The sequence below is a fragment of the Ochlerotatus camptorhynchus genome, unplaced genomic scaffold, assembly GCF_037179485.1.
Source record: "Ochlerotatus camptorhynchus isolate MF236.1 unplaced genomic scaffold, CSIRO-AGI_Acam_v1.1 ptg000176l, whole genome shotgun sequence".
In the NCBI taxonomy this organism is placed as follows: Eukaryota; Metazoa; Arthropoda; class Insecta; order Diptera; family Culicidae; genus Ochlerotatus; species Ochlerotatus camptorhynchus.
In genome coordinates, this window is record NW_027040666.1 from 2,704,882 (window position 1) to 2,728,452 (window position 23,571).

General features: G+C 37.9%; 2 protein-coding genes across 17 annotated transcripts in view; one reads left to right on the plus strand and one right to left on the minus strand.

Moving 5' to 3' along the window:
- tweek (transmembrane protein KIAA1109 homolog tweek) overlaps positions 1 to 23,571 on the plus strand; it is a 76,190-nt gene that overhangs the window by 29,252 nt on the left and 23,367 nt on the right. For 7 of the 16 annotated variants that reach the window (XM_065222600.1, XM_065222603.1, XM_065222601.1 and 4 more), the window contains 5 exons: positions 4,009 to 4,580; positions 14,537 to 16,184; positions 16,243 to 16,365; positions 20,637 to 20,796; positions 21,026 to 21,393. In XM_065222600.1, coding sequence (XP_065078672.1) covers positions 4,009 to 4,580; positions 14,537 to 16,184; positions 16,243 to 16,365; positions 20,637 to 20,796; positions 21,026 to 21,393 — 2,871 coding nt within the window. Of the gene's footprint in view, positions 1 to 4,008; positions 4,581 to 14,536; positions 16,185 to 16,242; positions 16,366 to 16,512; positions 16,532 to 20,636; positions 20,797 to 21,025; positions 21,394 to 23,571 lie in introns of all 16 variants that reach the window. The other 9 variants (XM_065222607.1, XM_065222611.1, XM_065222613.1 and 6 more) reach the window with 5 other exon arrangements.
- Positions 4,582 to 6,015, minus strand: LOC135701768 (uncharacterized). The gene is made up of 2 exons (XM_065222700.1): positions 4,966 to 6,015; positions 4,582 to 4,899 (listed from the first exon to the last, which is right to left on the minus strand). Exons 1-2 carry the CDS (start codon positions 5,777 to 5,779, stop codon positions 4,667 to 4,669), a joined length of 1,047 nt encoding a protein of 348 aa, XP_065078772.1. The 5' UTR covers positions 5,780 to 6,015; the 3' UTR covers positions 4,582 to 4,666.

Sequence of the window (23,571 nt, forward strand, 5' to 3'; positions counted from 1 at the left end):
CTAAAAAAACGAAAATTGATTGAAGGGTCTACAATCGCGAGATATTCGCGATCAATCATATAAATTCGAGATGTGTTTGCTTTTTTCTTGCGTCCTGGAGAAAACCTTACCTTAATTCGAAGTGTTTATGGTTAATTGACAAGGTCATGTGGTATTCGGTCATTGCGAGAATGTGTATATACCACTTCAATACTGTTACGCATTTACCCACAAACTTTTGGTTGATGGGTACATTATCAAAGAGCTTTGGGAGTGATGTGACTGGCAGCAAGGTGAGCGAACGTTCAATGAAAATTAACTCTTAAACAACAATAATTTATGCTGGTCCTGAAAAGAACCGTTTTGTCGTGATGGTTGAGTAATGCTGAGCTATTAGGGTGTTCAACACGGTGAATGGACGCTCCTGTGAGCTGCTGTTCGCTGTTTGCGGGTAGCCTTTCGTTGTGTACTGGAGAACAATGTTCACTGCTGCTTTTGCTAATGACGACCAACCGGACACCACGCCCTTTTTGCAGGCAATCGGTGATAATTTTGATCACCATTGCTACAGTTGAACATTTGTGTAATTTTCAATAGTGACCTATTGAAAATTGATAAAGTGTTCATTTTAGCAGATTCGTAGAAAATTTCAAATCGATTGGCTTGTTTATAATTAAAATCCATCCGCTATTTACAGAGTTATAAATGGTCAAAAACTGACCGATTTTCGTAACGCGGTCCATTTTTTTGTTATTGCACCCTCAATATGTTGCCAAAAGACGTAATCCTACGTCAAAAACTGAGATTTTTAGGCCTCAATTTCCTCAACACTGAGTAACTTACTATAAAGCGTGCGTTGAGTGAAAATAACTCTGGATGAAAAAAATGCCAGTGCATTATACTTCCACGATGACGCCATTTGCGATTTTGCTCCCTTCGAATGAAGTTCATTCGCGTGCGACGTCCGGAAGTTTTTTTTTTTCGTTCCATCTGGATTCTTAGGGAAGTTTCCTGCGACTATTTCATTCCATCGACACCATCGGTAGTTTGATTCCAAGTTCGACGTAATCTGGTGAGTTGTGAATCCATACATCGACGTTATCTGGTGAGTTGTGAATCCGAAGCGCTAGCGCAGATAAATATTTTCGTTTCCTCCGTATTATTTTTTTCAGATGCTATTTGCAGTACTAGCGTTCAACGAACGAGAAGAAATCGGGTTTTCGATGTTATCCCTTGTTCCATCTGGCTGATTTTGAATGATAATAAATATGTTGTTGTCTTCACGGTTGTTATGTTCTTTATTTTTAACATCCGGAATAATAACGTGCTCGTTGTACCAACAATCAATACGAAACTAACGATTTTAAATTGGCTCACTACTTGACTAGCCTATTGGTCCCAAGCAAATCGACTAACGTACCCCATTTTAGTATAAATTCCAGTACTACACTATGTTTGTTTTAATTCGCTATGAAAGTTTGACAGATAAAATGAGGGGCTAGTGGATTTCCCTATGTTCGAGGGGTGAATCGATTAGCTTGGGACCGAAGATAGTACCAGAGCTGAGCCAAACAGTTGAGCTCGTTTCTTCGGGACCTTCTGGTCTTAAAGTTACCTCTATGGTTGTACTGCGAGCGTCCCTTTTCTTTAATCATTTGTTTTCTGGAAAAAAATTGCTTGGTAAAAAGTAATTTTACCCAAAAATAGGTTGTTTCTCGGAAAAAAAAACCCGGATAAATATGAATTAATTTGACTTAGGTTTTTTTATTCGGAAAAAGTGCATGGTAAAATAACCTATGGTTAAGTTAAATTTACCCAAAATTAGGTTTCTCTTTATTGAGTAAATTTACCCACTGCATTCTTTTCGATCATACAGTTATCGCTCAGCCTTTGAGACGTGTAGACGTTTTTTTTTTATCAACTACGCTTATCAGAGAGTCAGGCATTTTTGACTATTTTCCGTGTGTCGTTGAGCCAAGTCGCGTCCAGTTTTCCGCGATGAGGCGAGAAAACACCTTTTGAATCGATTATTCGAACCTCCCTCTGAAGCCATCATACGAAAAAACCACCAAGAGCAAAACCAGCCGGACTGAAGCCCGATGTGCCACCGTCGTTAACGTCGACAGTGCCGAAACTATGCCTCATGGTTGGAATGGTGGCTGTCGTATGCTAAGCCCAAAACCAAAAATTTTTTCAAATGGAAATCGCGAACTGCTTTCGACGAGTTCCATAACGAACACCAACGACTCTATATCGAGCTACAGTTAGCATACGACGGCTACTATCAAAACCCAGCGATGCTAACAACGATCAATCAGATCAAAGGAGAGATGCTGGCACTGCAGCGCAACTCCTCGCACATGTTCATGCGCATCAACGAGACGTACGTAGCAGGAGAACCCATCTCCATCTTCCAACTGGGAGAACGGAGAAGAAAACGAACCGTCATCACCCGGCTACAAACCGAGCATCACGATACCATCGATGAGTCTCATGCGATCGAGGAGCACATGGTGAATTAATTTTCCCGCCTATACTCCGAGGAAGAGAGAGCAGTTCGTCTGCGAGAATGCCATACCACCAAACGACGAGTCAAATGAAGCGTGCACGAGTGAGATCACCAAATCGATTCTCGCTGCAATAAGAGCTAGCGCATCCCGAAAATCCCCCGGCTGCGATGGTCTCCTGAAGGGATTTTGCTATCGCGTGTTCAACGTCATCCACCGTGAACTCAACCTGATGAATGAAGCGCTCACTGGAAATGAAGTGAAGTACAAGCAAATACGAGTTCACATCAAAATTAGCCCTAATTTGGGGAAAAGCATTGAGTGGGGTGAAGTAAAATCGATATTTCGAGCCACCCTAATGGGCACTCTTGCTCCGTAGCATTTTCAACAGGCAGATTAGACTAGAGATCTGTAAGAGAAAGAAACGAGAAGTCGGATATGTAGCCAATTGAACTGTGGGCAGAAAATAATTCTTAGTAGTAATCGCCCGATAAATAATACGAGTATATTTTAATAAAAAAAATGATCATGGATCATCGTAAAGCATATTTTTAATAACGTTTGACCTAAAATCTCAATTTTCACCAAGAACAACAATACATGACGAAAGCGACAAGTGAACAACGTTTAGGGTTGCTAGTGCGTGTGAGAAAATATCATTATGTTGCCAGTTATTTTATTTGTTTGCGCGTTTCTCTTATGAGCTCTAGATTAGACATAAAGTGTAGAAAAAAACATAATCAGCTTTTGATCTGATTTAATTTGAATTATATTGATGATACATTAAGACAATCACCCCTATTATGTATTCCGTTCGAAAGAGATTTCCCATAAATAATAGGGTGAACGTCATAAACATACAGTTCGGTGTACAAACTCCTATAAAAATCCATGATATGGAATGCATAGAACGAAAAATCCTTAGCGTGGCACACTTGCCCCTAGATCCCCTATTATTATCTGCATATAGAAATCATGCTTCATGATAATTCTTCCTTCCATTAAATGACATAACTTAACTTCTTACGCCGTTGATAAATGTTGATAGTTGTATAAATGCCGTGCATAACATCCTGCTCCTTGCTTAATTGCGTTTCAGCAATCTTCCTCTCTTCATCACGAAATATTTAGATTCTCGTCTTCACAGTCAATAACATATTCTTTTCCGCCAGGTAACCAACATTCCAATCTTGGCAACATTCATTTCTGTTTCTGTGCAGTATGTTGAAGCAGTATTGCAATAATAGGACCTATTGGGATCAGCATTCTTTGAAATTATTCATTTTTCGCCTAAATTAAATCTTTTCTCGTTTATTATTTTTTAATAATCCCCGCATTACTGCCAGCGTATTTGCTCTAAATTGGCATCGTATTAGCCTCAAACGTGTGTTTTGTTCGTTAAAATTATTACAGACCTAATTATACGCCTACACATAGCTAATCACATGCCCAACCATTATCAAAAAACAGTGCTTCTCTGCGAAATGATGAAAATAAAATAACCAATGGCTTTTTTCTTCAGGTGGACCCACACGATTCGTCCGAATCGCATTCACTATCTTCAAGTTCGTTCATCTCGGCACTTTCCTCACAGGAAGACATCACATTGGTCAACCTGCATATGCAAATCAATCGACCGATCGTTGATTCGCCACTGCTGATGGCCAGCTATGTAACCCATCTGGCGCAGGTTCGGTGTTCTAACTGGTCCCATTGCTCGATGCCCCTAGGAGCAGACGCATTTTCAATGCCACTTTTCCAGCAGAACGAAGATGGTGGGTTGGTTTACATCGGTGGTAAACTGGTTCCGCATTTTGATAACTATTCGCACTGGCGAGAAGTGAAAATCATATCGCGTTACGACGGAAGTAGCCAACAGTCATCGGCATCTGGAATGTCCACGTTGCCTAAGCCACACCCATGGGACCCGAGTGTGATGGTACGCGGTAGCTTCGAGAAGCACGAGAGCAAGGAAAACGAAAATGAATTCCTGAGCTCGCAAGGTGAAACGGCCACTCGAAATTCGGTGGTGATTCGGTTCAAAGGTCAAGTGGATGTCATGCTAACGCCGCTGCTTCTGGAAGGTTTGCAAAGGTAAGATTACTAATTATTGGCTTTATTGGAACGTACAAATGCATATATAGAACATAATACAGTACACAAGCAGCAAGTAAAAGATACTATATTGCAACAGGGCCTCGCTTAACGCGGACCAATGGTTCCATCGGGGCGTGAAATGAAGCCGTTTCATGGCTGGGATGAGGAAACGAATCCTCCAACGTTCCACGTGTTCCAGAGACGATAGAATTCCTTTTTCGGCGGATTGAAGTTTCCTGTTGTCGATTCATTCCCGTGTGGTGCAAAGGCGCCTTCCTTCCTCTCACCGAGAGTCTGTCTTCCGACTTTTGATCCGCTGTAAATTTAAAAGTTTTAAATCAAATTTAGTTTTCGTTGCATAGGATAAACCATTAAATCCTACCTCGCCTTTTTATTTTGCGTGTTAAGAAATTTATTTTTTCTCGAACATTTTTATCAATCATATCCCTCGCGCCTTTGTTGCTGCCATAACGTAATATATTGCTATTATCAGGTAGATATCTCTGTGGCTCCCTACCCTTAATGATCTTCGTAGATGGAGATTTTTTGGTTGGTTTCGTTGGTGTCCGTGTTTTTGAAGTTCTCACCGAAGGCTTTCTGGTTGTAGTAGTTCTTCTAGTAGTTTTTGTAGTTTTATTTCTTGAAAACCAGGATCTAAACGAAGCAAGTTGATCCTTTTCCGTGTTTGAACCTCTTACTGCTCGAGCTCCATCCCTTTCCGCCTGGAGGCAAGATTCGCCATGACACTCTCGTTTCCTCTTTTGTGTTTTGTCTATTTCACGCTTTGTCATCATTTCACCGGCATCCTGTTGGTCGTTATCATCTATCAATCGGTCGAGTTTATCCAATTCATGTTCCGTCAGCATGGACAATGCTAGGGAAACTTCATCATCGCTGAAGGCGTTCAAGTTTTCGATGTCGTAGTGACCCGTGCCGTCAGAGGTATCCTTCTCTTCACGAGAATTCCGCAGACTGTCATAATCCCCGTCATCTTCATAGTATGTCCCACTTTCTGAGGGTGAATAATCTGTACTGTACACATAATTATCACTGAATCGATCATCTTTTCTTGATTTTGCATTGTTTCTTGAATTCCTTTCTGCCATTTTTCTTCCGCTGCCGTGAGCCGATCGGTAGCATAATATTTGATGGTTGAAATAAATATGTATAAATATAATTAGATACAGCAGATTCATGCTTCTAGAGCAAATAACTCAACATTGTCAGTTTCGATGATATCGTTTAGCAGCGCCTGCTACGCGATTTAAGAGATAGGAATTATTTTGTTCAATATAGGGGTAGACGGGGCAAGATGGCCACTACCCAGACAACCAGAATGCACGTATATTCAAAGTTGTTTTCGTGATATATAAACATATATACAAACAAACAATTCGTATAGAATGCAAAGAAATGGCTTATACGTACAAAAGTGGAGGCCATATACGTGTTTATTTTAATTTAATTTTAAACGAGTTGATTTAACATCATATACGATTTTGTCTGTAATAAAAAATCATTTTGAAAAGTCTTACGATGCTATCCGATTTAATTTGTGATACAGCACGACGGAAAAATGAGTCATCGCATATAAGTCGGAAATTTGCCTTCTATACGATTTAACTTAAACATAATGCGAGGTATGCCATTCTTATATGCGATTTTGACTTAAACTGTAGCAATTTACGATACTGTCTGTACATTGTTATACGACTCCTTGTTGTCTGGGTAGGGTGGGTCAAGTTTGTATGGCGGATCACAACTCAGCTTCCCACTGCTCTTTCGATAGGTCCCCAACTACTGTGCAAAATTTGAACGAACTTAGTTACGATCTGGATTTCCGGGAGAACTTAAAAGTTTCGTTGGGAAACGGAACGAACCTATTCACTTGATTGTCAAAAATTCAAAAAATGCTCAATTTTGACCATACCACCTGAGACATAGTTTGGAACAACTTTGTCGCCTTTGCTCTAAGCAACTGCGCGCCGCGTGTGCAGTGTCAAGTTTAAACGATTGTAAAGTTGACCCGTCCTACAGGGTGGCAAGTGAACCAGGAAAACCAGGAAACCGGGAAAAAGTCGAGAATTTATTTTCCAGGAAAAACCGAGAAAATACCAGGAATTTCATAAGTCCACCAGGAAAATAATCTTGTTTGTATAATTTAAATAGGTTTTAAATTTTATGTATGTCAAAGTTTATTTTTATAATCAGGTCAAAACTAACCATTTTGTTCAAACTCAATCTTTCACACAACTAAACATTGATGAACAAAATTTACGCTGAGAATTTAGTAAATATATTTTGTATTTATTTTTAATTTAATTTTTTTCTCGAATTAATTGCATGTATGATTTGTGCTTAATTGATAGCAGACTTAAGCATTGTCGACGCGTAACTACTTTGACGTACCTGTTCAACATCTTCAATAAAAAAGTTCTATTTCTAAAAACTTCAGATAAGGCCTTCGAACTTCATGCTAGTTCTACAAAATTCGGGAAAGTGTTACAAGTTTCAGGAAAATCCTAAAAAATTAAGGAAAAACCCACAAACTTTTGGAAAACCCTTCGATATTCAAAGCCTTATGAACTTCAGGGAAGCTCTTCTAAATTTAGGGTCCTCATATAGTCAGTTAAGTCCTTCAAACTTCAGGGAAGTCCTCAGATCTTCGAGAAAGTTCTTCGAACTTGAAGGAAGTCTTACGAACTTCTTAGAATTTCTACGAACTTCGTGGTACTTCTACGATATTTAAGAAATTCCTATGAATTTCAAAAAACTCCGAACTACAGGGAAGTCCTAAGATTTAAAAAAAAAGTCCTTCGAACTTCGGGGAAGTCCCATGAAATTCAGGCAATACAAACTTCAATGGAAGAGTTCCTTCCATTCCAAAGGTTAAGGAAAAACCTTAACGCTTCAGGGAAGTTCTACGAACTTCAGGGAGTTTCTATGAACTTCAGCAGTCAGTCTTTTTAATAATAAGAGTTATTAAACCAGCGTTGTTTATGAAATCTTTTAATCATATGATTTTGAAATCAAGTTGTAATCAAAATTCCGCTAAATAAGATCCTTAATCCTTGACAATTTGCGGAAAATTTAAACAAACTGGAAATCCGTAAAATTGTTAGAAGCAACCCGACCAGAACGTTCTAACAAAATTATATCATGATTATATCAACTTCTATTATACATAATACCCGTTGATATAATCTTGTTTTAAGAGCTCTATGGTGAAATGAGGAATAAAAAATCATCATGATATTTGATATAAAATTGTTACACAATTTGTTAGAATAAAATTTAACAACATTTTAAATAAGTTTGTTAGCATTAGTAGCACGAAAAATGAAACGGTTTGTTTTATTTTAATTTTTGTTTTGTTTTAGTCTTGAGCCGGTAGTAGAATTTAAACTTTTTTAAGGGCTACGGAAAAGTTTTTCACATGGAATTGGGCTAATAGGGTTAATGTACCTAATGTCAGCCTAAGTGTCCCTAATATTGGGCCCATAAATAAATTTCGAAGGCAAGCATTTTTTTGATAATGATAAACAAAAAATCAAACATATTCATTCGTATTGTCCAGATGATGCATTGTTCTACGAAAAATTTAAGAACGGGAGATTTTTATTAGATCCATAGGCCAAAGTTAGTGCTTTTTCTCCTATTTTTTAACAGCATTCTCTTCTGATTGGGATGCTAAGAATTAATTAAATTAACTCAACTCTCCCTTACTCGATCTCTCCTTAACTTGATTCTTCCTAACTCGATGGAAATCCAGGGGCCTCATTTCGCAAGGCGAATCAAACTACTTTGCTCAAAGCGGCTAGGCTACTATATATTGATTCCGTAATACCTGAAAATGTTACGTTGGTGATTAAAAATGCACAACTAGCATTATAAAATTGAAACTGTCACTGCAAGACGCTTCTGATCAAAAGGCTTACCTATATTTTAATTATCTATGAGCGATTGCACAATAATAGTGTGAACCAATGATATAAAGGGTGTCCACGATGAAATTGCCACACACAAAATTGATTCGCAAAATTCGAGTTTTCATCCGATTGCCATCAAATTTTCAGGGATTGAGAAATAACTATTAAACTTCATTTTACCATTTTACTCGTATTTTATTTACATTCTATACGCAAATGCCCGCACCTTGGCCTTAACCCCGGCTATAAGATTCTGCACAACCTGTGAATCAACCGTTTTTTGCATGTAAACCCATACTTTCTTCAGTTCCTCGACTGTCTTCACTACCTTAGGTCGTTTAAGAAGGTGCTGCTTCATAATCGCCCAGTACTTCTCGATGGGGCGGAGCTCCGGAGTGTTGGGAGGGTTGAACATTTTCGGCACGAAATTGACCTTATTGTCCGCATACCACTTCAGCACGTCCTTGGAGTAGTGGCATGAGGCCAAATCCGGCCAGAAGATTGTTGGGACGTTGTGGGCCTTCAGGAGAGGAAGCAGCCACTTCTGGAGGCACTCTTTTATGTACACCTGTCCGTTCATCGTGTCCTGGGTCACGAAAGGTGCACTCCGCTTCCCGCACGTGCAGATGGCTTGCCAAACCAGGAATTTCTTCGCAAATTTGGACATCTTCTGAGTGCGGACATGCTCCGGAACGCTGAACTTATCCTTGGCCGTGAAAAACAGGTTGCCGGGGATCTGTTTGAAGTAGGCCTTCACATATGTTTCGTCGTCCATGATGCAGCATTCAACTTTCGTCAGCATGTTGAGGTACAACTTCCTGGCACGGGTTTTGGCGGACTTGTTCTGCTTCTCGTCGCGATTAGGGGCCTTTTGTACCTTGAACGTTCGAAGCCCAGCCTTAGTTTTGGCCTTCTGGACAAAACTTCGGCTTAGGTGCAGCTTCTTAGCCACATCCCTAACGGAGGCGTTCGGATTTCGGTTGAAGGCCCCAACTACGCGGTTGTGATTTTTGGTGTTGTACGGAATACTTTTTCCTTCACTTCTGGGCTTCCGATCGGTGGTGAACCGTTCCTCGAACCGCTTAATCACTCGCGACACCGTGGAATTTGCGATTCCCAACGTTTTAGCGATGGAACGATGCGAGAGATCCTTGTTCTCGTGATGAATGCGCAAGATTTTATCACGCACGAGCTGTTCTTTCGACTCCATTTCCGCGAGTTTTGATCACAGGACTTTAAATAATGCACTATGAACTAAATCCACCCAAATTTTCATTAAATTCTACCCAACGGTTAAAAAGTTAGAGCAATTTCATAGTGTGGCAATTTCATCGTGGACACCCTTTATTCGCTCATGAACGGAATCCAAAAACATAAATTATCAGTTCAGTTGCGTTCTTTGAATTTTGGCGTGCACCATTTCAAATAAATTTCAATTTGTGAAAGACAATATGTTTTTGATGATATACAAATTAAAATGATCAATGGAAAATTGCAACACTTACTGTCGAACATTAGCAATCAAAACTAACCTAGAATATATCTTTAATTTGCAATGGTGTGGGAGACAGATCTCAACGCATAACCAAACAAAATGTACAACTAACACTGTATTAGAATTCAAATAGTGCATATGCAATCAATGAATCACTTTCATCTTATTTTTGGTTTGTTACATATACTTAAATTAATTACTTTCATATAGCTAAGTTTAATGCTTATGCTACTTTATTATCAGAAAAAAATTAAATTTTTTATTAGCGAGTATAATGTAAACGGCAATATTTGAGAATAATAACAAACTTTGTTATAAATATATTCAGCCGTTTGCGTCAGTGCAGAGGTGTTGGGAACACACGATTTATTTTTAACTCAGTTGCCGGCGCCAGCGAACTAAGGAGGCTCTGCCTAGCATACACAAAAGGTTAGCTTGCATCTACTCCTTCGTCAACAGTAGATTTAAACCAGATTTCCCACTAGCCAAGATTGTTAAACCTCTGGGTTCGATTCCCTGTGGCAGCTATATAGACGCTTTTTGTGTTTGTAAAGCAGGCTAAAAGGAGAGAGAGAGAGGGGGGTGCTGTGTTTGGGGGGGGGGGAGGGGGAGCAGATGATTTTTTAAATATTTTAACAACACTCTAAAAATAGAAAACACTCAAACAATATGTTACCCAAAAACCGTGTTAAAAAGTCCAGTTCATACCCTTTTTAGTTTTTACTCTTATGGGTTATTTTGTAACAAGGTTTGTTAAAACCCTAACAATACTTGTTATATTCTTGATAGTACGTAGAAGATTTCTTGTTATATTTTTTGTTATTTTAACTACTTACGGTACATGTTTTATAACAGACCATGTTACGAATAATTGTATATCTCAGTAACACAGTGTGTATTTATTATTTCTGATACTTCATTCTGGTCGGGAAAGGTTTGTTTAAAGAGTCCTCATTCATATCACACTTCGCAATTTCACCTTGAGATAAACCTAGACCCTTTGATTTACGGTTTTAAACTAGACCGTTGGCTAAAAATCTCAATAATAAAGTTAAAAAAAATCGCAGTTTCAAAAACAGAAATCTCAAGATTTAGGGGCTTATAGATCTCTAAATTTCAGACATTAGGTAGGGCTCCACGCTAGTCCGTCGTATCTCAGCTTTTCTTCGTCATACACCCCTAACATCGCTCATTTTACGGGTTATCGCAAATGTTTCAGTGTCAATCGTAATTAATGTTGTAAGCAAAGATGTTTTTACAAAAACATGAGTGACAACGCTTTGCTATTATAGTTTTAGCACATAGAACGGAAATAGGCGCCATGATACGACGAAGTAGCGCGGCTCCTTACTAGCTTCTTTACAGCAAACAATCAGATAAAGATTTCACGGGCATTCACAAGAACCTTAATACCTATTTTGGTTTGTGAAATTCCGCATTGCGCGAAGAATGATGGTACAAGGATTCGCTTTATTTTTTTTTATTAAAAATTGTTTTTTTTTTTTAAATACATGGTTTTTAAAACCAGGAAATTTTTAAATCATTGACTAGGAAAACCAGGAAAAACCAGGAATTTCAAAATGGAAATTCACTTGCCACCCTGGTCCTATAAGGTTGACATCATTTGTATATGTAATAATAAACCAATAATAGTGTTCATGTAGCACACGATTTTCATCCATAATCAAAATTAATGGAATTCATCTGAATTTCACATAGCCCATACATAAATTCAGAAATCGACTAAATTTTCAATAGCAACCAAAAATATCCATTATTAACGTCCCAATAACGCGTTCATCTAGATAAAATTGATAAATAGCAGATTTTTAGCGATGGGCCCAATCTTAGATCCATAGGTCAACAATAGAGACATTTCCCCTACCTTTTTTCCAATATTTTTAGAAAAATCAAAACGTAATTATTTTTTTCGGAGCGGTGAGCTTCCCCTTAAGTAGTTGTGATATCGCGATACCGTCTTCTTCTTCTTCTTTTTTATAAATGGACGTTGGGCTTTAGTTTTCGTGAGATTGTGCTTCGAGATATCTGTTGGTATTAATAGAAGTTGACGGGGTTAGACGACCATCCTAAGCATAGAGTAAAATTTTACCACAACTATATAAAATTTCTGCGATTAAGTGAATTACAGAAAATCCTTTCTTATGTTCTACGAAACCCATACGCTTTTTCAGTGGTCTTATTGCACCAAAATATACCTTAAACATTCATCTTGAAAATGAAGGAGAACGATTTTAAATTACGGTTATGTGAAATCCAATTATTGATTTTTAGAGTACTTTCCATAATTGAGTTTCAGGAAATTTTCATTTCATTTGATGATGTATTCTCCCGAACCAAAAAAAAAGTTTAAATAACACAAGGGGTAAGACGGCCACATAGAATATGGCATGATCCTGGCCATTGAAAACGTTACTGTCTTGAGCAAAGCTGTACAGTGGGTCAATGTCGATTGTTTAGAGAACAGTAGTTCAGAATTTTCTAACTATGCAGCGCAGTGGTGCAAGCCAATTTCCTTTATAAAATATTTCTTGAGATCTTGACTATATTATTTGAAGTTTCTGTCTTCGGGAAAGTTGTTCGGCTGACTTTACTGCATTCAGTTTCAACCTTCGAGGTATAACATATCCCATCAAAAAGCGACCGTCTTACCCAGATACAACTCAAGCAGTAAAAGCTTCTGTAATATATCATAATTTAAAGGAAACTTTCTATTTTTCCGTGTAAGCACATCGAACAGACTTGTGTTTTCCCAATAGAATATTACAGTTATTGTATAATAGTTCTAAAACAATAGTTCCATCAAATAACGATATGGAATCTACATTTCGCCACAAAAATAATTGGAAAAAAATTAACTGTCGTGGTAGTCGTAGCAAACGTTTTGTCTGTAGGTATCATTGGTTGCTTTATGTGTTTTGGATTGGCAACTCAGGGAAGTCCGAAGTGAAATTTTATACAATATCGGCCCAATAATGCTATCCTGAGAAACTCCAGCACTAACAATATAAGCCAAATACTAACAATCCCACAGAACCAGTAGCGTCCCGTAGCCTCACTTTTTACCTGTGCACCAATTTTCAAAACCAGATTTAATGCCATATTCATATCGGTTGAAAAATACACTCAATCTTCTAGTTTACTCGATATCTATCCATTGCAAGCAATATTTTGATATTTTTTTTATGTTTTGAGAGTTGGTGCACATGTAGATTGAGGTTACGGAAACGCCACTACTCAGAACACCTTAGGAACACACGAATATACCATCAAAAAACATGCCAGGAACACACGAAATGCCATCATATCCCACAATCCTCTAATCATAAGTAATCACAAGTAATAATGAGTAATCTTGATAATCACAATAATCTATGTACACTCAGGTCTTTTTTTACACGGATCATATGTACCGTGTAAAAAAACCGTGTAAAAAAAACCTACGAGATTTTTAATTTCACATGCTTAAATGTTTTTAAAAAATCGGATTTTGATGCCATTTGTAATTATAGCATTCTATGATCCATATAGACATATTTTAAAAAATTCTGTATTTACACCAAATTTTTTTTTTTAAGTGTGCCATTCGATTACCTATAGCTTAAAACGGATAATGTGATTGGAATCAAGTCGATAGGTTGTATCGTTGTCGAGAAATCGTTAAAAACGTACCGTGTAAATCGCGAAAAACCGTGTAAAAAAAACTGCGTAAAAAAACCGTGTAAAAAGAAGACTTCAGTGTAATCACTGAGTATCAGATTGATTTTGACAATAATGACAAGTAATCAATGTTGTTGGAAACTTCTTGGTTTGTGCACAGTCAGTTTCTAACCAAATGAGTTCAAAATGCCTCCCAAACACAAGCCAATCAGGACCCAAATTGTAACCGTTTGAGCACACAACGCTTCACTTTTCCGTATTTTCCCAGCACCAACGCTAGATCATTATCTGGTAGCAGTCGTTCATTCGCACGTATTGAGCGTTGCCCCCTGCAAGCGACATTCGTACCTCCACTGCCTTTGCATTTTTTTTCAATAGTAGCTCCAATAGATTCTTAAGAACACATATAGTGGAACACAGTATTTGGTAGTAGATTGACAAACATTAGACGAACCGAAAACTTGTGGATCACCTGTGCTACCATGGGAAGGAAAGGGTTAAACTTTGGATCAACTTTGGAAACCTAATTTCATGGCTATGTTACACTCTAATTTGTTGTAAATTTCAGTGCATTATACACTATTACTGGTATATTTTTTTAGGTGGGTAGCTTTTTGTCTTTTCGTTCCAGTTCTCTCCAAACTCGTTATTTCTCCACATTTGGGCAGAGTCTCAAGACAATCAACCAAACATTAAAATATCACTTTCATCATTACCTTCTCGTGCTGCAGCAAATTATATCTGCAAACCCGAATAGTGTCTGATACTAAAATATTAACAAAATCATAATTAAACTTATGCTTTATCGAAACAATTCGATGTGTAGTCACCAATGATTCACATATTTTCAGAATGATCGAGTCCCTCATTCCGACTCTGTCTACCCTGCACCCCTTGACGATAATCAATGATGTCCATGGTTCATGCGTGCGCAAGGTTGAAGCTGTTAATATACTGAAACGTGATCAATCCCTAAGCTACTGGTCACAGGTTCATTCCAATTCGAAACGCTCTACAGCTGAGCGTAATCTTCAAGGTCCAGGTGGTCCAGTTTTGACGGATGTGTACGAGGAAAGCATCTCTACCCAGCTACAAGGATTGATTGTCCTACCCAAGGTCAATGTGACACTGATTCAAAGCTCCGTGATTGAGGAGGTCATTTCCTTTGCTGCTCTGGACAATGTTCATGAATTGAGCTGTGCCTCATTGCTGGCGGTTTGTTTCGAAGGGGTGTCAACCAGATTCCATCTAGGAAAAACAACGAAAGCTTCAATGCATACTGTTTATACTCAACCCACTGTTCGCACCGGTGGTCTGAAGAAAAGTGGTCTAATTCGAGGAACAAGGGCTTTGTTAGCTCATCTTTCCTCTCAATCTAGACCGGATAACATTCCTGGCGAGCCAGTACTGTTGGAAACGTCGGAAAAGCAATTGGAAGAACTCATAATCACGCTGGACGTGGGGAAAGCACACGCTCAATTGAGAAGACTGAAGAATGACCCAGTGGTCATGCAAGACTCACAGATTGTTATTACTGCGATTCCTGCACACAGGAGCCGTGCAATGTTTGATTGTACAAAGATTCCGGAGGAACCTGCAACGGATGGAAGTTCTGGTATGGGGTACATTATGTTTGAATGCGGTTTAGAAGGAGTTAGTGTAAAAATAGTTAAAAGATCTCAGTTTGAAAAATCCGAAAACGCCGAAGAGGGTCTCAAACCCGCTCCTGAGCCTAATCATTCAGAGGCTAATCAGAGCAGCATTACTGGGAATAACCCTCTCAACCTAGTAACACTCTTGAACGAAGCTGGTGGAAGCATGGCTGCTGAAGCGTTGGCGAAAATCGGAATGAAAAAGCCTTCGACTCCGAAGACAGGTACTCCGAAGGACAAAAGTGCACCGGTCTATGAAGCTCGATCAAAAGAAAAGCTCAGCGAACCAAAAACACCTCGCGATCGATTCGGTCCTGATGAATCGGATCAAGGCAAAGAGCAAAACCCTCAGATAGGATCTAATGGCGGAGATAAGGCTATGGTCGCTGCAAAGAACGACAATGGAAAGACATCATCGTGTGTTGTTGATTTTAAAACGGTATGGTTCAATTTTGCAGCGCCACCTCGAACTCCAATCACTAGAAAAATAGACTACTCCCGCTTGGATTGGAACCTGCTCAGTACAGCATCGCCGGCCATCACAGCTTGGATGAATCCGAGCAACAGATTTGCTATCAAAATTGTAGCACTGATGCGGGCAATGTACGTCAGACGCACCGCTGTCATGGTAGCCCTAATGGCTGATGCTTGGGAGCGACAAACTGTGCATCGCCCACTGAAAAGCCGTTACCCAGGAATGTTCACTCCACTGGCAAAAACCCTACAAGAAGATCCTAGCTGCTTACTGTGTACAATGTTGCAAAAGTACGTGCTAGAAGAAACGGTAGCCAAAATCGAAAATGATCTCAAGCAACAGTATGTTCCACAATTGGGTACTCTAAGACAAGTAAGTTTAATATCCTCATTGCAGGTATTCAAACAATACATCTACTGTTGCATTTCAGGCTGTAATCGTACTCAGCCGGCAATGGAAGAATGTACTCTACAATCCGATGTTGTTCGAGCACCAATACAAAGGCAAACTAAACAATCCCATCAGTGTAACTTTTGCTTTGCCACAAGATGAGGTAAGTCCCAATCATCATTATTCTAATTTACAACTGATCGATCATTTACACATCATCGTAGAACAGAGTCATATCATACCCTCTATCAGCATAACCCATTGTCTTCGAACCCGCCATTCAATACCACTAAAAGCTCTCCTCTTTCAGAGATACAAACCGATTTGGGGTAAGTTCAGACACATGCAAGTAGTTGAAACGAAAGTTCGCAGTGTCTAGTGCCACTTGACCGTGTCCGCGCTATTTGTTTGTACTTGGATCGGAGAGGCTTTGTTGTGAATAACCCAAAAAAAAACAGATCAGTACAGACGCGCATTAACCCTTACGTTTTCACGCTGACAATAACAACAACAACTGCAACATAACTATTTCTCATTTTGCCATTCTCTATGTGGGCCATAAATTGCCGCATAGTTACAAGTTTTTAGATCATCATTAATTTAAATTTTGCTGCATTGTTTCGATACTTAAAGACACAAATGGTTTGGTTATTTCTTGGACAGCTACTACAAGACCAGTTGCAGGCCAAATAGGATGAACAAATAAAAATTTAAGACTAGCCTTCTCCGATATGCATGCAACTTTGCATAAGTATGTGTTATACACAATTATTCACATTTTTACAAAAAAATTGTCATTTCCGATCGAAATGACGTATAGGCAAAGTTGTTTAGAAAACAAAAGTAATTCTGGGAAAAATGTACACGGTAATTTGTTTTAATAATTTTGAGTAATTAAAAAAAGTGTCAAAAACTGAAGTATCTTAAATATTTATTATTATTTTTTAAATAAAGCTCATGCAAAAAACATTTAAAACTATGCATACTTGAAAATGTACAAGAACCGTAGAACATCAACTTTGGTTCATATTTTCAAACTTTTAGCTCTTTTATGTAATTTTTACGCAGATAACGGTTTAGAATGTCTCAAATATTGTTCCCTGTGTAGAAATTACATAAAAAAGAGTACTAGCAATAAGTTCAAATATTCGTCCAAAAGTTTTTATTCAACGATTTTTGTCAATTTTAAGTATCCATATTCCAAAAGTTTAAATTTTTTATGAGCTTTTAAAACAAATTAGATATTACAGATTTTAACACTTTTTTGGAATTTTTAGTCGAAATTACTAAATAAATACAATGTTATTTCGATCAGAAGTGACATTTTCGTGCTACAATTTATTGACAAATAGCAAAGACGCCACCCAAGTAACCATAGGCACGTTATTTCGCCTTTTAGGCTACATACAGCTGAACAACGACTATATCAGTGTTTGTAAGTTCTGATGAGACCCGCATATAGCCAAAAAGGCTAAATAACGTGCCTATGGTTGCTTTAGCATTTTGTAATAAGTCACATCTAAAAAGGACGATTTTTTGTAAAAATGTGAATGATTGGTCATAACACACCCTTATGCAAAGTTTTATGCCAATCTGAGAAGGTAAAATTTTTATGATTCGTCAGTTGGCGTGGAACTGCTCATAAGGCTTATGGGGGTTCTTATGATCTATTCTTAGGTATTTTCTACACGGGAACTATACTGCCCATAATCGCATATCAGTCCCATCTTTGCTTGATTTCCTATGCAGAGAAATATATTGTAATCTCAACAATATTATGTATTGAATTCAATAAAAAAAATCGTTGTCTCCCGACTAACAATAAATATTTTCAAAGTGTTTTTTATGTTACTTCATACGCGAAGTTAACGATTTTCAGAGTTGGTTGGAAATGCTAACATAAAGCTTTAGTGTGATGATTTATTAGCTAGAGAATGATCTTTAGAAGAGGGTAGGTGGATATTTAACTTAAAAATTTCACAGAAGATAGAATTTTGCCTTTTTTGTTATTTAAGTTTTATACACCTTTTTGGATTTTTTACCCAAAATTTCTTTAAAAAAAATTACCATGTATATTTTTTTCCTAAAATGATTTTATTTGTCCTACAGTTTTGTCTCAAACGTTATTTCGATTGGAATTGAGGTTTTCGAGTTATGATTTGTTGAAAAATATCAAATACGCCATTTTGAGGTTTTTTGCAAGATTCAAAATGGCTGAATTTTAGCTCAAATGATAATGCAGGTAGAAGGGTATAATCTCATGCTGTAAATGAGGAGACCAAGGTTTTTTTTTCCTCTGTTCGGGACCTACCACTACTGCGACCAGTAAATTGATCTATTGTAGTATATCCCGTGTCCTTAGTTTAGTGCATGTCGTATTACTCCATCACTATTGAGAAATGATGAAGTATTCGATTTTTTTACAGTTGCCACTCTTGCATTTATCGCAAGGATCCGACTCTAATTGAAAGGTCCCGCTATTTATACCCTTCGGAGTGTTGAAACACCCTCCAAAGGCGCGCCCCTTTGTCAGTCAAAATTGGATTCCTGAGCAACAAAATTAAGGAATGACACCGATAATGACCATGCATCAGAACCCTAGTCTTAACCACTTTAAACTAGGGAACAACGAATAGAAGATTAGGAATCAATCACATAGATGAAGACAACCAACTCATTTTTTTTTCCTTGTTTCAAGATCATCCTCGGTAGACAAAGCCGAGTCTTGTCACTATCAACAAGGCTAGGCATAAAAAGTAACAAGGACTAAGATGTGTTCCTTGGATTACTGAAAAATTCTGTTCCCCTAGTTTGAAGTAGTCAGGAACTAGGGAACAACGAATAAAAGATTAGGAATCACATAGATGAAGACGACTAACGACGACTCAGACCAAGGTTTTGACACATTCTGCTCTTTTATTTATTTGCCACGTCGTAGTACGTTTATATAAAAGCACTGACATCAAGTGTGATACTAGCGGGATTGACTGAAATTAACTCTTTTATAGACAAAGCTAGAAACAATCATCTAAAAAACTTTATATCAAATAATTTAAAGAAACGACAAAAAGTGCACTTTCGTTATTATTCATTCAAAAATACCTATATTGCCATTGGTATCATAAATAATCTTGATCTTATTTCCGTCCTACTAAGCACAACCCGCACTTAACCACTCTTTTTCGAACGGATATGAACCCATAAATGGACTGATTCTATTATAGATGACTTAACAATTTATTGAGATATTGCTAGAATATCTCAATATTGTTGAGATATTGCTAGAAATCTAACACTGCTTCTTAATTCCAAATTTGTTCAAAGAGTTTCAAAACCGTCTTAACGCATTGAATTGAAACGCCATTGGTTTTTTTTTTTAGATTTTTCTCCGTTCAACGAATGAACGCAGAAAAAATGTATTTCCTAGGAGCGCTTCTATTGTTTTGAGCACAATTATTGTAAATATTCATACAACGCTTGTTTAGGCTTTGTTTTGTAGCTTATGCGCTAACGAATCGAAACAAACGTATTATTGATTTCAGGACAGTTGATTAGTATGGATGTTTTCTGCTCGATAGAACGGAAATGGGCGATTACGATGAAGTAGCGCTCTTTCATATTGCTTTATTTTCGAATAGAGTGAATGTTACGATCATAACTGTGGGTTTTGGATCGTGTTTCCTGATGTGGTGTGCTTCTGTTGTGGCATTTAGGAATCCCATTTACCATAGGGCGCGTTACGGTGGAATCCTGTAGCCGTGAATAAAGCACTTACTAAACAACATATAATTAATAGATAGAGAACTTACCTCGAGCTGAAGCATTGTGAGCAAGTGTCACTTAAGACGGACGAAAACAAGTTTTAATTATGAGGTCAACGAAGAACGAAAGAACTATCAAAGTTTTGTTTATAAATGTTGATAGTACCTTTTCAATTGTTAGTCTACAATATATTGAATTGGTTCTGATTTTTGATAGATCTATAATATCTGCATCCTGAATTATTGCGAAAACGACATAAGACACGCTACCTTTATATAAGTCGTAGCTTATTGATATTTAGAAGAAAGTAAGAAGTGCGATTTTGGAAAGGATTGGCTTTGGGGATGAGGCACCTGTTAATAGATCTAAGCGAGCCAATTTGATGTTTTGCGGTTTTTATTGAAGATCCGTCATAGGCTCTCTCGTGCAGTACAATTGTCAAGAAAGTTGATGTAAATGTTATCTTCATCACCCTATATTATTGGCCCTTTTTGTATTCCACCGAAGCTGTTCAACAACAATTTCTACACCTCACCACTGGTCACAAATTTCATCGTAAACTTATGTTTAACCTAACAAAAGCCATGTCATGTTCCAATCAATTCCCATCGCATCATTCGCAACCACTCATCTGCGCCGAATACCACTTTGCTTTTCTATTTCCCCACTCAGGATGCGGAAGATACGGATGACATAGATGCTGAAAACTATCCGGTGGGTATCATCGAAAATCATCCTTTGATGGATGAAGAGAACGAGCGCACAATGCTGCTGGGTCAAAGTGTGCAAACTCATCCCCATCCAATGGCAGCCGGTTCCCAGCAGCATCATGGTAATGAATTTTACTATCAGAATACTACTGATCGATCTGCACATCCCGTATCTCTATCTCTCTGATCTGTGTCGGCACTCACTTTTTGTATCAATGTTTGTTTTTTGTTTGTTTTATATTTTGTGGCTTTCGAATATTTGTTGGTTTTGGTTTATCAGAAATTATTTTCAGTAATAGTTATTCCATTTATAAGACATCTTGATTTGCATTCCTTGTTCGTATTTAACAGTTATCAAAATACCCGAGGAACCGGTACAGATCCACGTAACCAAGCTAGGAGACTCCCTTAACACCTCTCCCAGTACTAACAACTCCAACAAACTTCGGAAAAAGTCATCGGTAAAGAGTTTTATTCCTCCAGCAGCGCCATCCTCGCGATCTAGCATGCAAATGTTTCCGATCATTTTTGACAAACATGATCCCCAGATTGAGTATGGTGCCTTGAAGGAAGGGTCGCTGCCCTCGGTATGCAGTTCTTCCGATTCGATGGATAAGCCGTGGACTCCACCGCCAAATCAGAAGGAAGATCTCTACTCTTGGATGGCCAAACAACAGAATGGCAATTCAAAGAACCATCGTGATAAGGATAAGCTAGAGGTATGTATGTATGAAAGTTGGGGTTTAGAAAGTTAAAATACAAATGGATCTCTATTATAGTATACTGATTTCTTACAAAAGAAACTGACACTGCTATCAGTTGTAGAACACTAGCAAACCCATTAGTAACTTGTGCATCATTTGATGAACATTAATGGTAGACCGGGGGCAATTTGATTACTGTACTATTTTTCGAAAAGATCGAAAAGAAACCAACATCAAACAAATGTATTTGAATTTTAATAACTACTCTAAGTACATGGTTAGGGGAACTAGGGGCAAGAAGGTCACCCTAACGATAGCGCGTTTTTATATGTGATTCCGTGAATATTTATAGGAGTTTGTGAATCGAATTGTAAGTTTATAACCTTGTCTCCATGTATCATCATTGAAATTAAAATTAAACCCCATCAAAAAATGTTAATGGCTTTTTTCAAAATGGCAAGAGGGCCACTCTTATGGGGCAAAAAGACCATATGTCTAAAATGAAGTGAAACTGATAAATGTTCATTCCTAAACAACAAATTACTATTCTTAGGTATGACAGCAACTGCTTTTATTGTTTATTCCACTAAAATATTGACTTAATGATATATTTTTTTATATCTAAAACATATAAACCATGTGCGTACAAGATTCAAATGGAAACTTTTTTTGATACTATTTAATACAGTTTGTTTTCCAAAATTTCACGAAAACAATGTATATTGGAAACATAAATGCCCAATTGTGTTAATTTCTGAACATTTTTGTACAATTTAATACATAAATGTAGGGGTGGCACTCTTGCCCCGTATAAAGTTTATTTTTAGGAATATAATTTTTGATTAATTAAACAAAAGCGGCGCCGGTGGTGTAGTGGTAAGCGTGATTACCTCTCACCCCAGCAGGCCTGAGTTCAATCCCAGTCGGCGCCGCCGGGATGTTCTGAGGCATAACATCTCTGATCACGCCTTCCTTCGGAAGGGAAGTAAAGCCGTTGGTCCCCGGTTCATGAGTTGATGGGTCGATAGATAGGGTCCAGGTGTGGGAGCTGCCTTCCTGGCGTCGGTAGCATTGGTGCTCAGCACGGAAAACAAGATCGACGGAAAACAAATCCAAGGAAAAAAAAAAAATTAATTAAACAAAATATTTAATAATTTATTGTTATTATTGTATCAAACAACCATCAATAGTGATGTCTCAATGCAGAAATTGTGAAAAAAATAAATTGGAAATCCCGAAAACCTTATTTTATGATGCCTTATTTTTATAAAAAACTAGCTTTTCAATGCATCAACACAAAATGATTTTTTGCATTTTTTTTTACGACTTCGATTCGGACAGAACTTTTTAGAATGCTTCATTGGAATACCGTGCATAGGTTCATCGTGAGATAAAATTGAAATGATTTCATTTTCACTCTTGCCCCGGGTGACCTTCTTGCCCCTAGTTCCCCTACTTTTTTTAGTTGCTCGTTTTTGTTGTTGATGATGGTCCCATCTCTTAAGGCCGGCGCACAATAGATACGTTTTCAGGTTTTTTGACAGTTAGCTCATGCATTATCTGTCAAAAAACCCGAAAACGTATCTATTGTGCGCCGGCCTTTACCCCTACAACGATTTGAGCTGGACGATGATAATTAAGTTTAAACATCTTAACCAGATTAGCAAACCAAATCGAACTGGTTGCTTTAGTTAATAAAAAAGGAAGTTACGAAATTTAGTCAGTGGCTTGCTTCACTGCTGGTTTGAGCTACCCAACTGTGTGGCATAGATGCTAATTCACCATTTATCATTTCTCTTCAGTGTATCGTAATCAAGGTAAATTACGTCTATTTGTTCGATAGGGTTCCCATAACCGGAAACGCTCCTCTTCTCAACGCCCTGGGACCCGAAAGCAAAAGAAACCGTCCCTTCAAAAACTAAGCGGTCAAAATGTAGTTTCTAAATCTGACCAGAGGCAAGATGTATTATTATAATCAATCAAACTAGCTTTTCTCTGCACGCTCATCATCAAGGGTTCAGTCCAGTGAACAATATTGCCGAAAACATGCAACTCTTTTCTGCTCAAGTTTTTCGACAATAACCAAAATTGCAAAAGTTTTTATTTTACTTTCTCTAAACTTGACTATATAAACATGCTCCACATAGTTACCGTTCAGGACCGAAATTCGTACACCATGAAATGTATCGAATT